Here is a 16,972-nt window from a genome sequence, read left to right as displayed (position 1 = left end):
TAAATGCTAACATCTTAGTATATTAGCTTTATTCTCTATTCTCTTTTTCCCTATAGATGTGTATATGCATACCCATGTACTCTTTTTGGAACTGCAACTAAGATGTCCCTTTACAATTACTAGTAAGAACAAGGAATGCCTTTACTATAGGTTTTCAGTATCAGGAAAAATAGCGAAGCAGTACTATTATCTAGAGATACTTAAATTTACCTCTTTTCAGTATGTGACTTTAAACTTGCACTTCAAAATTACTACTTTTTAAACATGAGACTGTTACACAAATACACTGTGAAACATTTTTGAAAAAAGGCAGAAGGAATAAAATTCAAATTATATTCCATCATCCAGGGAAAGCCACCATTAATTTTTATACATATACACAAAGACACATAGGCATACACATAAATGTTTGAAAACCCATGGGTTATACTGAGCATATTACTCTTTGTAACCTGCTTTTCACTTAATATAGTTAACATTTGCTCATGCCATTTAATTTTTTCCAAGCTATCTTTAATAGCTGTATACCAATCTATCCTACAGACAACATTTCCGTGAAACTCTTCCTGCCTTCACTCCCAACTCAACTCTCCTCCTCCTTGAAAAATTAAAACCCGTATTTTAATTTTATGCCCTGCCTGTCTCTCTCTATTCGTTTTTCCTGGATTCTGTCTTCAGCTGTGCTGCATGTAGCCCACTACCTTCAACTCCCCGCACACTTCCAAAATTTCCATTCCAGATCATTCCTGAGCTTCAACATCTTCAGGTGGATGTTACCTACCCTTCAACATGCCTTTCCCTCTCAGTCATGCTCCTCTTGCATTCCATCACCTTAACCTGTCTCTCTGCCTCACAGACCCCCTGTAACTCATTGGTTACTATGCCATAAATTAAGGTGTATTTGCAATTGAGGTGTATTTGCAAATACACCTTAATCCACCATCTTTCCATAACACTGCCAGCACCTTATGTCAGGTCTTCATGATTTCTTGCCCAAACTAAAACGAAGATACTGTACCTGATCCCTCTACTTCTGTTCTCTAGCCCCCTCCCTCCTGCTATGGTCAGGATTCTGTATGTGAATTGATCATGCAACTCCTTTCCTCTGACGCCTCCCACTGTACTCAGGATACAATGCAAACATCATGTGGGACACAAATGCCTCTTTAGACTCTACCCTGACCCTGTCCGGCATGCCATCACCACTCACGCTGTGCACACCTGGAATGCTGAACCATTGGCAATTCCAAATTCCATGCCTCTGTGTCCTGGTCTCCTCCCATGGAATGTTCTATCTGTCCAACTTCTCCTTCCCCAGGTTTATGTATGCTTTATTCCTACTCCTATTTGAATGCTGAGAGCAGGCATCTCCTCCAGGAAATTTTCCCTGATCTCCCATCCCAACCCAGTCTCTGTTGGGTCCCTTCCTGGGGGACCCCTTCTTGGGGATCCTTGGCCTTCCCTCTGGAAAGAGCAAACCATAATATGATGGTCTGGTCATTTATTCACCCTACTGAGCCCCCAAACCAGGGCCATTCTCATATACCTATTCATCTGTAATAGCAGCAAGCACATTCTCTGGCATAAGTCAAATTCTAGTAAGTGTTTTATAAAAGAACTCATGGGTATAACACCCTTTTGTAATTTCGTTATTGTTTCCATCTGGTATCATTAGTATAAAAGTTAGGCATTCGTATTTCATGTTATATAATATGTATAATTCCTTTTAGTTGTAGTGTGTATTAAATAAGAGACCCTGAGAGCTGAAGTAAGTCAATTACAAACTTTTGTAAAGTATAGCATTTCCATTCAAGAGGTTTGGTAAACACAGCAGAGGATAAGAAAAAGGTTAAAAATTTTAAGAATTACATATGATAAAAATATTTTTTTTATTGAAATAGTCCAAGCTGGGGGTGCCTGGGTGGCTCAGTGGGTTAAGGCCTCTGTCTTTAGCTCAGGTCATGATCCCAGGGTCCTGGGATCGAGCCCCACATCAGGCTCTCCGCTCCTCGGGGAGCCTGCTTTCTCCTCTATCTCTGCCCGCCTCTCTGTCCACTTGTGATCTCTGTCTCTCAAATAAATAAATAAAATCTTTAAAAAAATAAATAAATAAATAAATAGTCCAAGCTGGGTAATTTGGCAAATATATAATCACAACCTCACCATTACTTTATTACCACAATGACTTTATCAGTAATTTCATTAGCAAAGATACAAAACTTGGGTATTTTGTTTGTTGGAGGCAAACTTTGTTAATGTGAAAGAGATAAAAATGAAAAAGACTGAAAGCTGCTTTATAAAGTTTAATATAGATTTATAGTTGACATGATAGTTACTTAGGAGGATGGTTTGATTAAATCTGCTTAAAGAGTTAGCAGAAGCCAAATTTTGCCTACCTAAACTTGCATAATTGGTAAAAATCATACAAATGAGGGGAAAAGGGCAGGAGTCATTAACATAATAAAGATAATTTAGTAGAAAGAAATATGAAAAACAAAACTCCTTTTGATTTTATCTCCTTTATAGGATATCAACATTTTCAGCAAATACTTTGTAACATTGGATAAAAACAAGAGAATTGCAGGTACAGGACTCTGAGTAAAGCTATTTACAATTTTATGCTACATACACACGTTTATACACACATACATATACACATAGAGATATACTTGCATATATAAATAAACTAAGAAAAACTATGTTTTGAATTAATGTGAAAATCTAATATTTATTCCTTACCTGAACCTGAGAAATTGTCTAAAGACCCGTCTGCTGTTGTTGAAACTATTTCACTGCTGCTCATTGGCTCTGTTTTAACTACAAAAATAAACAACATATATGATATATCCAATTAATAGTTATTTGTAAAGGCATGGTAGAGAAGTTATATTCAAAAGAGTTACAAGAAAATCATTTTAAAAACTAGTGTTTCAATATTTGAATGTAATTCAGATTAATACTTACAGAATTTTTTTAAAAACATACACATTAACTATTTAATCCCTAAGGAAACAACCCATTATAACAAGCTATCCTTTGAAAGAAACACTTTAAAAGTAATTAAACTCATTACCTTACATATTAATTGAATTGCTTATTTACAAATAATTTATCTCTTAAAATTTACATGATGAAGATGTGAGTGTTTCCTTGGTTATATAGCCATTTAGCCAAACAGAGCCCAAAGGGTAGAATAAAAAGACTTGGAGTAGGAAATAATGCTGGTAGGTTTTCACCATGCTTAAGGACAGGCACAGGCACAGACATGCATGCGTGTGTGTGCACACCCACACACTCATACATGCACACAAACACACACTCTCTTGGTTATCCAATATGGCTAAAGAACAGAGTGCTCAGTTTAATGAGTAATTATTACCACTCAGCCAAACCTGGCTGCCAACATGTCAATATCTGATGTACACTTAGTACAAAACCACACTAAGTGTAAATGAGGCAGAAATTAACTTTTTCATTCCAAAATGAAACAAACAGCAGATAATTTGTGGAAAACATTTTGATCTTTAGTAAATTCCTTTGTGGCTATACAATAAAAAATTTAGATTTATGTTGCAGGTTTATGATAGCAACCCAATCCATTGATATAGTGATGGTATTATTGACCCTATTAAGCAAATAAGCCAGACCACAGAACATTTGCCTTTTCCCCTAGATTTAGTTTTGTTTTGTTTTAATGAAGAGATAGCATTATTGCTTTCCTTAGAAACAACTAGTGATGTGCTATCATTGGAATCTGTGGCCCACTTTGTAGACATTATACATTCCCACTAACGGGGTTTCAGAAAAAAATGCAGTAATACCTCAGAGGCTACTTAAAAATCAGTAACATGTTTTCCAAAACAAGGTCCTACACCAAGAGAATATTTGGGGTGGATTCTCATGAGTACGTACATTCTGAAATGGGAAAGAATGATGGAGAAAATGCAGCTTTTTCCTTCTCTCAACATTGCCAATCTCTTACAAACATCAAGCAAAGAACATTCACCCTCCTTGACCCGTGAATCTTCTACTAATGCATAATGAGTTTTCAAATAGACATTATAAATAGTTGCAGCAGATAGTCACTTCCAAAAAATTAATTATTTAGACTGCTTCTAAACAAAGTTGAAAAATAAAGCCAGTGAGCCTACTGGGAATCACTCCAACTGATTGTTTTAATGGAGACCAAACAATAGTGTAACTGGTTGTTAAAAGTCTTAGTTGATGCTAATAAATTCTGACATAAGCCTGTGTTTCCCTTTTCTCTTCACACCTCCAGGCAGTCGAATGACCTTGCTCTTCATAATCATTACACTGCCATAGATTGTGGAAAGCAGGTCTTCTGGTGAACAGCTCCAAACCATCCTACCCAGTTATCCACATCCTATCTACCCTTCCTGAAAGAACTCATACAGTGCCCTGTACCTATAAGGCAATAGCTCTATTTTACACTCTGTACTAGTCAGATTACCACAGGGATCTGAACTCAGAATCGAATACCATATACCGATCAAAGATGAGAAACAGACCCAAGGAGAAGAGGTCATATAAAGTGCCTACTATTGTCAGACTACAGACATTATGATTAATTCTTTTAAATAATTCTCCAAGTAGGTCTCAGAGCACAACTCACAAACTCCTTAGTTGGTTGGGTACTGCCTTCTTGTTTCACATGCAAAAATGGAAACCAAAGGTATTAGGAAAATTGCCCAACATCACAAGTGGCAGAAATAGAAACTGATTTTGGATGTTTTCAAATCCAAGGTTTGAAGAAATGACAATACTTAGCACTGCCCAATAATCAGCACTATTCTACAGCAGAGCAAGGAAACTGAGGCACAGTGCCACACACTGTGGATGTTGAAGGAAGTAAAACCCCAGCAGTCCACACCCTCCTCTAGAGTGTTAACACTTCCAGGCTAGTGCACTCAAAGGAAGATCTCAAGTAGAAGCTCCACATCTACTTGCCTGAGAAAATGGTGAAGAAGAAATTTTCTAGTTGTACAAGATGTTAGCCCAGGTTACTTCTAAGTCTTTGCCAAATCTCAGATCTATGATTCTGTAGATTGGACTATAAAATTACTTGGTGAAAGCTTGACTATGCCAAAACCACTCCTACTCTTGTACTCCAAAGACTTACCCTAGCTATTCTCCATATTATTAGCTTGATCAAATATAGCTTCCAGTCCCAGGAGACATATTCAATTATACTTGAAATTCCATTAAAAATAGGAAGGAAAGAAAGAGGATACTTTTGCTTTTAGGCCCCAAGTACATTGCCTTTTGCCATTGTTCAAATATACCTATCTATTCTCTAAGGAATAAAGATTCCATTTCCTAATGAATCCAATTTTTTAAAAGGCTCTGTTGAAGAGGATACACATAAAATAACTACCAGGATATTCATGATTTTTATCAGGTACTGGAATTGAATACTTTGATCACCAGGGACCTGATGCTAAAGAGCCTGGAGATTTATTGTGATGTAAAATAGTTTGACTGAAAGCCAGATGAGAAGGGACCACTTCCCCTGTTGTTGCCAAGCATACACCCACCAGAAAGTAAAAAAGATAAGACTAATCTCCAGCCACCAAACTACCAATCCTCACAAGCACTATCACATTTATAAATATGCTATAGATGATGTCATAGAGCACCTCTCCAAGGCTTTGAGTTTAAAACACCACATCCTGAACTTTTTTTTTTCCCAGTCTTAGAGATTCAAGGTACTGTTATATCTGAGAACAATGATCCCATCTAAGCCACCCATCTGAAAAGGAAAATCTATGAAGCACCTATTCTCTTCTAAATAACTATACATTTCTAAGGGTCCTTGGTTGGCTCAGTTAAGCAGCCGACTCTTGGTTTCAGTTCAGGTCATGATCTTAGAGTCCTGGGATCAAGCCCCAAGTCAGGCTTAACACTCAAAAAGGAATCTGTTTGAGGATTCTCTCCCTCTCCCTCTGACCCTCCAAACATCTGTGCACACACTCTTTCTTTCGCTTGTTCTAAAATAAGTAAATAAATCTTTAAAAATAAATAAATAAGTACACAATTCTTTTATCTCTACTGTACTTTTTCTCTCATTGCAAGATTTCAGTCTATTAGAAAACAGAACTTTTATTCTCTTCTGCCCTCACTCAAGAGTCTCTCTTTACCATTCCAAGTCTTCAATCTTCCATATGATACTTTAAGCACCTATTCATCTCTAAAAAATATTCAGAAACTCTCCTTTAGCTCTTCAGTCTCCACAAGCCCCACCCCAGCTCTTTTGCTCAGCCATGTACTGTAGGCCCAAACTATACAGGGTAACCTGCTACTCTCCAGGGGTGCCACAAACTCCCATCCATCTACGCCTTGGAGCCTTGGTTCCAGAGTCAAAGACTCCAGTTATCTGCTATATGCCTTTATAAAGGCATTATTTTTTTATATAATTATTTATATATTTATATATATAAATTATATATATATAAATTATATATATAAATTATATATATTTTTATATATTTATATATAAATTATATATATAAATTATATACATATATAAATATATATATAAATTATATAAATATATAAATATTTATATATATAAATATTTATATATAAATAAAAATAATTATTTATATATTATTTATATATAATAAATAATTATTTATTATTTGATCTCCAACCTTAATTATCTCACTTACAAAATTTTTTAAATGATAACTAGATTATAGGAATGCAGGAAGGATTCATAAAAATGTATACCAAGTACCCGGTATAAAGTAGGAGCGGAAACTGTATTTATCATCATCATTAGTAGTGGCAGGATTCTGCTACACTGAATGGCTTTCTCCTGGGGAGTAGTACCAGGGAGCAATAGCAAATACAGATTGTTAAAAGCACCAGCTTCAGAATTATCAACTGAGTTTCAATCTAGCTTTGCTATTCACAGTACAAACCTGGAAAAGTTACTCAATTTCTGTGTGTCTCAGCTTCCTCATCTGTTAAATGGGGGTAACCTACTCATGCAAGGATAAGAAAAAGAGAATGCTTAGAAATCGCGGAGCACTGTCCAGTGGTTTACAAATCATTAACCCACTACAAAGGCCCTACTTATATAGTCATTGTATCATCAATTAAGAGAAATCAAAGTTTTATGGGATGGAATCTACTATAAACTTTAAAGTTAAGCTTATCCTTTGGAAAGTAAATTAAAAAGATAAAGTCGGGCGCCTGGGTGGCTCAGTGGGTTAAGCCACTGCCTTCGGCTCAGGTCATGAACTCAGGGTCCTGGGATCGAGTCCCACATCGGGCTCTGCTCAGCGGGGAGCCTGCTTCCCTCTCTCTCTCTCTGCCTGCCTCTTTGTCTGCTTGTGATCTCTCTCTGTCAAATAAATAAATAAAAATCTTAAAAAAAAAAAAAAAAAAAGATAAAGTCAAGCGACTTACCTAAGATCCAACATGAGGCCATTTTACTCAGGATGGCCAAAATCAAATCAAGATAACTTGAATGTAATATAAGAACGTAGAATTAATCGTGATTATATAAGAAAACTTACACGGTAATCCCCCTTCCTCTGCGGAGGCTATGTTCCAAGTCCCCCAGTAGATGCCAAAAGCATGGATAGCACCAAATCTTACACATACTATGCTTTTTCCTATAAGTATGAACTTATGATAAAGTTTAATTTATAAATTAGGCACAGTAAGATTAACAATAAAATAGAAAAATAATATACTATAATAAAAGTTATGTGAATATGGTCTCTCAAAATATTTTATTTTACTGAACTCACCCTCCTTCTGATGATGCAAGATGATCAAATGCCTACAGGATGAGGTGAAGTGAGGAAAAGGACGTAGGCATGAGACATAGTGTTAGGCCATTAGTGACCTTCTGATGATAGGTTAGAAGGATTGTCTACTTCTAGACAACAGTTGGTAGAACCAAGGAAAGCAAAACTGCATAAGGGAGTACTACTGTACTTCCATCACTACAATCTGTGTAGACAGTATCTGAAGAAACAGGCTAGCAGGAGGATCATGATGTACATGGCAATGGACATCGAGGTTTCTGGAAGAAAACCTGGGCTTCTCTCTCTAGTACTATTTAGGGGGAATATACTGTAACTGGCTCATGGAAAAGAAAAGTTGGTATTCCTTGACCAAGAATTTAAGTGGAGACATCTATCAGACCATTGGAGCTTGGTGACATTGCTATCAAGATCATCCAACGAACCCATTACAGCATGATTCTGTGCTCGTCAAGCAAATTCTGGTTATACTTTGAATGTTGTGGCTATATAGTCTCCAGAAAGACGATGGGTTGATTAGAGGAGTCACATGTTAAATCCATTTAGTTAATTTTTTACCATAAATTAAGAGTGCAGTTAAAGGGAGTTCACTACCAAAGGATAGCTTTGCCTGCTGGAGTAGGAGGCAGCCTTTGTGTTATGAAGAATCTGCCAAGGATTACACAGTGAAGACATGGTCCCAAGTGAGCAGCAGATCCTCCCCCAGCAGTATCTAAGCTAATTCTGTAACTTTTTTTTTTTTTCCACACTGTAATAGCATAGCTTATCTTCACTTGGCATACACTTGGTCTTCCTTTCTATTTTGTTTCCCATTATAATGATCGAGAGCATCAAAAACCCAGTTCATTACACCTCTACTAACCTCTGACTCCTTCATCTCTTATATTTTAAGGAGACTGGCCTTCATTCCCTTTTGGTTATTAAATGATTCAGCGACACCACTGCCTACAATTGTATGACCTCCAAGAAACGCCACCTTTTACTTCTTGCATTCGCTCACTTATACTGGAGTTGCTCCTCAGAACATTGTGTCTTTCCAACTTCACTGGCCCTGTCTGCAACCCAGAGCTTCCAACTTAGAGTCCCGGATCATCTTGTTTTTCCAGGCATCTCTGTTGCCAGCTCTAATCCTAGCATTGGCAAGCCCTTGCTGTTCACTCTTCAACTGCTATTCTGGATGGTTGAGCATGGGAGAGGAGGCCACAATATGCACTCTGACCAAATTTGTTAAATTTATGCTTTCTATGTTCTTGTGAGACATCTTGTTACTCGACAATCTCCCTTTTACATTTTTTGTGCCTGAGACAGTTTCTGTGGAGTCTTTTCCACTTTCCTCAAGCCCCAATCCTCACCTCATTCCCCATTCTCTTTAGCGCAACTATCTTATAAAGAATGTTGAAGCTACATTAAATCTTTCAGTGATCTTCCTGCAACATCTCCCAGTTTCCTACTGGTTAATCTCAATGGAGGTTTCCTTTCCTGTAAGAGGATTTGACCTCTTAAACCTTTATTCTTAGTGCCACTGCCATATCTCCTTTGCAACAAAACTTCATTATTTGATCTCCCAGAATCCTCAATAATTCCATCTGAAGAGGCTACTTCCCTTCTACTGACAAAGACAGGTCTGAGGTATCACCTTGTGCCTCTCAGAATGGCTAGAATCAAAGACAAATAACAAGTATTGGCAAGGATATGGAGAAAAAGGGAACCCTCATGCACTGTTTGTAGGGATGTAAATTGGTGTAGCCACTGTGGAAAACAGTATGGGCGTTCCTCAAAAAGTTAAAAATAGAACTACCATATGGTCCAGTAATTCCACATGTGGGTATTTATGCAAAGGAAACAAAAACACTAATTTGAAAAGATATATGGTACCCTTATGATTATTGCAGCATTATTTATAACAGTCAAGATATGGAAGCAACCCAAGTGTCCATGGATAGATGAATACAGGAGGTGTGATATGTGTGTATAGAGACATATATATACATGTGTACATACATACATATCTAACATATACACATCTTTACTCATGTGCAGGTTCTTGTAAAGTTTCTCTTTTACAGGATATATGGGATTACGTTGTTCTGAACAAAGTAGTCTCTGGAGAAGACACATTAACATGAAATAGTGTCTACCATTGGAATTCTGTTTATTAAAAGAGGGCCCTGCTTGGAGCCTTCAAAAGAGAGGTAAATTACAAGGATTTGAATAATAATGCATGGGGCACAACCGCTCTAAGGCAAATATTAGCTACTGCTATAAATCAGCCTTAAAAGAACCCTTTTAAAAGCTATACTGCATAAGACTATGCTGTATAGATAATATAAACATGTGGGACAACACACATACACATTACTCAGCGGTTAAAAAAAAAAAAAAAGCTGAGATCTTGCCATTTGCGACGACATGGATGGACCCAGAGTATTATGCTAAGTGAAATAAGTCAGACATAGAAAGACAAATACCATAGGATTTCACTTATATGTGGAATCTAAAAAGCAAAACAAAGGAACAAACAAACAAAAAGCTGAAACAGAGCTGTAAATGCAGAGAACTATGGCTGCCAGAGGGGAGGGAGGCAGGGGCAGGTGCAAAACGATGAAGGTGATTAGGTAATAAACGCTTCCCGTTGTGAAATAAATGAGTCAAAGCAATAAAAAGCCCAGCACAGGGAATACAGTCAATGGTACTGTAATCATGCTGTATGGTGACAGATGGTAGCCACACGTGCGGTGAGCATAGCATAACAGGGAGACTTGTCAAATCACTATGTTGTACACCTGAAACTCACTGTAACATTTTGTGTCATGTATACGCTAATTTAAAGAGCAGGTTTCCCTAAATTTTTAAGTCTTCCTTCAACCATGATACTTTTCGCCCTTCTTTCATCACCGAGTTTCCTAAAAATTTGCCTTGAAATCTAGAACATCTATTCTTTCTTTAGTCTTTTCCATCATCCCTTTATAGCTGCTATTTTACTAAAAGGACTTTCCTAATTGCCCACATCATACTTTTTCCAGTTCTGGTTTTCCTTAATTCTTTTACAGAATGGGCCTTCCTCTGATTCTCTTATCATTGACCAATACAACACGGCGACATTTTCCCCCACTCCCTTAGATCTATCTCCTTCTCTGGATTTTCTTCCCTCTGCTTATTCTGTGGTTTTTTAATTCTATGCTATTCTTACCTGTCTGAATGTTTCTCTAGTCCTTCCTTGCCAGAGGTTTAAAAAATCATCTTTAGGGGCGCCTGGGTGGCTCAGTGTGTTAAAGCCTCTGCCTTCGGCTCGGGTCGTGGGATCGAGCCCCGCATCGGGCTCCCTGCTCTGCGGGGAGCCTGCTTCCGCCACCCCCCCCCCCCCCCCCCGCCCCGCCTGCCTCTCTGCCTGCTTGTGATCTCTGTCAAATAAATAAATAAAATCTTTAAAAAAAAAAATCATCTTTACGTGAGGACTCCCAAATTTCTATCAATCAGCGCATCTTTTTCACAGGAATCAATCCCCACATCCCACTTACACAAGGCTCTTGCCTGGATCGGTGTGGAACTCAACCTACTCAAACATAAAATCTTCATTTTATTCCTCTGTAATGGTCATGTCACTTAGACGGAAAGTTTCCTTTTCGCCCCATGTTCTCCCAGATCCCCTCTCCTCACACCCTACTGCCAGGTCTACAATTTCTACCACTATAATCTTTCCCAACCATCTTTTTTCTAACTTCACAGCCACTATCCCAATTACTTTATATCTCTTCTCTTGTAAAAGTTGGCAATTGGCCGTTCTACTTTAAGCAGATGCCGATCTCTCCATAGCTTAGATTTGAGTGAGTCACTCATTGCTCTGAGGTTTTCAGCTCTCCATGTTCTCCTGAATTAAGCTATCAAGTTACATCCCTTGACCATGTTTTAAAGCCCCCTTATACACTGTAACACCAAGATGGTTTTTTGTTTTTTGGTTTTTTTTGCTTTACTTCCTATTTGTGTAATAACTAGTAACTTACAAGAACACAAAAGTACTACAAAATACATGGTCACATCTAATTGTCCTAACTTTTCTTTTTGAAACTATTATCCCATTTTGCAGATCATGAAACATGATTGTATATATTCAATATTTAAACCAAACTGGCCTACTGAGATGCTTAATACAACCCCAAACCCATGGTTTTGCTAATACCTTTCTCTTTAACAAAATTTCCATCTGACTAAATCCCACAGTTTCTTCAAGGTTCAAAGTTGCAACTGCTTTGCTAAGTCTTGCTTGATCTACTACTCGGGACTGATTTTCCTTTTCTTGAGGTACTAAATCTGAGTTTGTACCTCCTTTAGAAAATACATCCTATTCTACCTCATTTTACATTTCAGTCTTATCCATTTTAATACATTATAAATTTCTTTACGGTAGTAACTACTTCTTTTTATATCCCTACGGAACTTAGCAAAACACCTGACACATAGTTGAAACTCAATATTCATTGAGAGAATAAGTAAAGGTAAAAATGTACAAATGACTTACATCTGACTTTATACTGCTAGGCACATTGCACAGAGCAATTAACAATAATACTATATATGCTCAAAAGTAAGATGACATTTTATTCCTCCCAAATTATCATCAGCAATTTATGTGCAGGTTCTTGTAAAGCCTCTCTCCTAAGACACATTGTTACATTATGTTGAACAAAATAATGGAGAAGACACATTAACATAAAATAGTGTCTACCATTGGAATATTTATTTGTTGAAAGAGGAACCGGCCTGGATCCTTCAAAAGTGAGGTAAATTACATGGCTTTAATGATAATGCATGGGAAGGGCGCCGGGGTGGCTCAGTTGGTTAGGCAGCTGCCTTCAGCTCAGGTCATGATCCCAGGGTCCTGGGATCAAGTCCCGGATCAGGCTCCTGGCTCAGCGGGGAGCCTGCTTCTCCTTTTCCCTCTGCCTGCTGCTCTGCCTACTTGTGCTCTCTATCTCTGTCAAATAAATAAATAAAATCTTTAAAAAATAATAATAATAATGCATGGGGCATAACCATTCAAAGGCAAATATTAGCTACTGCTAATATACAGACCTTAAAAAGAACTTTTAAAAGCTACACTGCACAAGACTATGTTGTTTAGATAACAAATATAAACTTGTGGGACAAAATAAAAACATAACCACCATAATATTATGTTACTGTTTGGATTCAATGACTATATCACTCATGGATTTAATGAGTACTCATTCTCAAACCCTGAGGCAGAAGTGCAAATGTAGGTTTTTGAAAATTGTGTCAAATGATGGAAGTGGCATCAAGGGATACCAAATGCCTACGTGAAGAGAATGAATAAAATGAATGAATAAAATGATTACATGAAATAAGAAAGTGGAAAACAGCAATATTCCTAAATTTATACATTTTATGTGACACTTTTTAAAGATATAGTATTAAATTAATAAATATTGTAAGCAGCCACTTAACCATTTTGTATCTAAAAATGTGTATGTCCATGAAGCAAATGTGTTGCTTTGGGCAGTTCCCATTTAGAAAATGAGGCATTCCTTAATAAGTGCTTGTTGGCCCTGGCGTAGGATTATTATCCCTCCAAAATTTTATAGTTCGAGCCACCCATGCTCTTTTGCCTCAAAGAGGGTAGAAAAATATCAGTTTTTCAAAATGTCACACCTTATACAACCCTATGAAAAACCAAGCAACATGTAGAGACTACAGATAGAACCGGAGTGTATACAGGGCCCATAAGAACGGTCAGTCAATTTCAGAACCTGTTATTCACAGAAGTGTAGCACGTGTAGTCTACTGGAGCAGCACCGTGCAATGGCTTCTGCAGAGTTGACCCTTTTTAGTAAAAGAAATGCCACATGGTAAATGATGACGGCTCCTTTGAAAGGTCTCTTGAGACTTTACTTTCCTTTTCTGAGACTCTCCTCCTTGCCACTCGAGCTCAGATCCCTGACCCATAAAATCTGGGCAGATGACATGAGCCTCTGTAGGACTGTTCACCTCTCCCCCATTCCAGGCTTTCCTTGAAATTGCTGCAGATTAATACCTAAAACACTTTCACCCTACCAAGCCCTTGCTCAAAGTATTGCGTGGCTTCTTTACTGGCTCCAGGATGAAGTCCAAATTCCTCAGTCTAATATTCAGAGTCCTCCACAGTTTGGCTCCAGCTGGTCCTTCCACCCTTATCTACTATCAATTCCTTCTTTAGCTAAACTAGTCTCCTCACAGTCTCCCAAACTATCCTACCTTTGTTCAGATTGGTCCCTCATTTCCAATGCATTCCATCTCTTCTCAACCTATTCAAATTCTACCCATTTCCCAACACTCAGCTCAGATTCCATCTTCTTCTTGAAGCCTGGCCAGACCTCAGCAAGCTGAAGAGCTCTTTTTCCAAACTCTGAGAGCACTTTTGTTTGGATCAGTGGCTTCTAACCTTCTTGAGAATGAAGCCCTCTTTCTAACACCGAAATATTTCGGAACACGAATGACAGACTACTTTTAATCTGCTGATAGAGAAATCGCATAATGACAAAAAACCTACTGTGAATTTTCAGACATGAGAACGTGTATTTTAATGAAGATAACAGAATGTCCCCCTGTGAAAAAGAGTTAAACATACATGTGGCCTGTTAATTTCCTCATCCTACAGACAAAGCTTTTTACACAAAAGCATTTGCAGAACTCAATACTAGCTCTACAGCTCCCAGGGATCTCTCAGCCACACATGGAAAATTCCACCTTCATAACTCAACTGACATTAAGTGGGAGCTTTGAATTTGGTCTCAATTTTCAAAAAGTCTTGCCTCCCCCAACCAGACTGTGACTTCCTTAAGGCAGCAGTCATGTCATATACTTTTTTGTATTACTGCTAGATTCTGGAATAGTTCTTTGTACAAAAATAAGACAAAACAAAACAAAACAATAAATATTGTTTTTTGTTAACGTTTTCCTCCTAAGATACGTTAAGTATTGTAGCTTCACTTTTTTCACCAATATTTTATTATAACATTTTTCATACATATAGAAAAGTTAAGGGGTACCTGGGTGGCTTAGTCAGCTAAGCATCTGTCCCAGGATCCCAAAATCCAGCCCCATGTCCTCCTCCTCCCTGCTGGGCAGGAAGTCTGCTTCTCCCTATCCCCCTGCTCTTGTTCTCTCGCTCACTCAATCAAATAAATAAGAAAAATCTTAAAAAAAAAAAAAAAGTATATGGTGAATAGCCATAAACCAACCACCTAAATCTCATAATTAACATTACCATATTTACTTTTCCCTAACTACTTCTTACAAAACCAACTTATTTTTTACGCATTTCAAAATAAGTTGCATAAACAATATATAGTCCCTCAACACTTCACCATTTACATAATCAACTGGAGTTCATGTGTGTTTCTGATTCTTCTTTCTATTAAGATGTATACATAACTCAATATACAAACTTTAAATGTGTCATGTAATGACTTTTAACAGATACCTAGTTTCGATTTCAAAGTGGGATCTAACTATTTTGATATAACTAGTTTGTTATAATAATGGAAGCATGACCCAATAGTATGAAAAGGTTGCTCTAATATAAAAATTAAGGTAGTAATATTCTCATTTTATGACATAGGTGATATTTAACTAGAATTTTAGAACGGAAAAGGAATAATTTAAATAGAAGTTTATGTTTATTGAGCACCTATTATAATGTTGAGCATTGTGTTAAGTATTTTATAAGCAGTAGTTCTTTTGTTCCTCATGGTGAATTTATGAAATATTTATTACAACAGTCACATTTTAAAAGATGAGGAAACTGCAGCTTAAAGGTATCTAAACACTAGCCTAAGGTCACATAGCTAGTTTCAATTTTTTTTTTTTTTTGATTGCCATCTTCCATGAAAACTTTAAAAAGTGAAAACTCAAACATTTTCTAACTAGGGCTTTAACATCCTTAATCATTGTTCTGATGGAAATCTGAACAATCAGCAAACCGAACAGCCATAGGAAAAGTCCTAGAATACCAGGGCACTGAATAAAACTGTATCAGTGTATGTTGCAAATTAGCGGATGGTAAAATAAACTAGTGTATGAAGATTGGAAGCAGATGAGCTGGCTCGGACTCAGAACCTCAATCATATCAATCTGGAAAAATGGTTTACTTGCTTAAAACATAATCAACCTACCAAATTTACATCTCAGATCATGCTTTTCCCCCATGTTTTCCCATTCTTCACCAATTTGCAGGAGTACCCAGTACCCTACCCTTATTATGTATTAACTGAGCAAGTACTTGCTGAGCAGCCCAGGTACTCAGGGTACCTGTAACAGCCGTTAGACAGTGTGAAGGACCTCAGAGGAAGAGAAAATATCCCTCCTTCCATGGAGACACAGTAGCCAGTCCCAGCAGATTTTTAAAATATAATATTTCTAACTACTTAATAACAGCTTCTGTTTCTTGAGTGTGTAGTAGATGCTAGGAAGTATGCTTAGTATTTTATTTTACTTTTTATTTTTTTCTTTTAAGACTTATTTGAGAGAGAAAAAGAGCAGGAGGAGGACAGGGAGGGAGAAGAGAGAATCTTCAGCCAGACTCCCTGTGGAGCACTGAGCTCAATGCAGGGCTCTATCCCAGATCACTAACTGAGCTGAAACCAACAGTCAGAGGCTCCACTGACCACATCACCCAGGCACCACAATGCTCAGGATCTTAAATAGACATTGCCATAATACCACGATAATACTGCAACCTCCATTTCATAATGGAGAAATAACAAGGTTCAGAGATCATAGATGATGATGATCCCGGTAATAATAATAATAACCAATGACTATTAATCACTTCCTAGGAGTCACATTGTTTTCAAAGTGCTTTATACCAATTCATGTAACCATCCTTGCAACCCTACAGATAGGTGCTATTTTTATCTTCATTTTACAGACCAGGAAGCAGAGGCAGAGGAGTTAAGTAATCATTCAGCACCACACTAGCTAACTGGTGTATGGCAGAGCCCTTCTCAAAACCCGCATGTTACATTGTTAGTAAATAGCTAACCTGCAATTTTTTTTTTAGCCAGGGTTAGTCTGACTGCAAAATCCACATTCTCCCCATCATACAATACTGCCTTTCTATATTTTTAATATTATGCCTTCTCCACTTTCTTTAAGGCAAACATCAGATGTAAATTTGT

At 37.4% G+C, this 16,972-nt stretch overlaps 1 protein-coding gene across 6 annotated transcripts in view; it reads right to left on the bottom strand.

The window, feature by feature from the left end:
* Positions 1-16,972, bottom strand: part of LOC111156802 (EYA transcriptional coactivator and phosphatase 1) — a 171,193-nt gene that overhangs the window by 138,143 nt on the left and 16,078 nt on the right. For 4 of the 6 annotated variants that reach the window (XM_022517864.1, XM_022517868.1, XM_022517866.1 and 1 more), the window contains one exon: positions 2,740-2,817. The exons of 1 other annotated variant lie outside the window; for it this stretch is intronic. In XM_022517864.1, the coding sequence (XP_022373572.1) occupies positions 2,740-2,817 (78 nt within the window). Of the gene's footprint in view, positions 1-2,739; positions 2,818-16,972 lie in introns of those variants that run through there. One more of the 6 variants, XM_022517872.1, reaches the window with a different exon arrangement.

Source organism: Enhydra lutris, unplaced genomic scaffold (assembly GCF_002288905.1).
Source record: "Enhydra lutris kenyoni isolate GAN:26980312 unplaced genomic scaffold, ASM228890v2 scaffoldscaffold49, whole genome shotgun sequence".
In the NCBI taxonomy this organism is placed as follows: domain Eukaryota; kingdom Metazoa; phylum Chordata; class Mammalia; order Carnivora; family Mustelidae; genus Enhydra; species Enhydra lutris.
The sequence above is the reverse complement of the archived record's forward strand: the minus strand, read 5'-3'. Positions and strand labels throughout refer to the sequence as shown.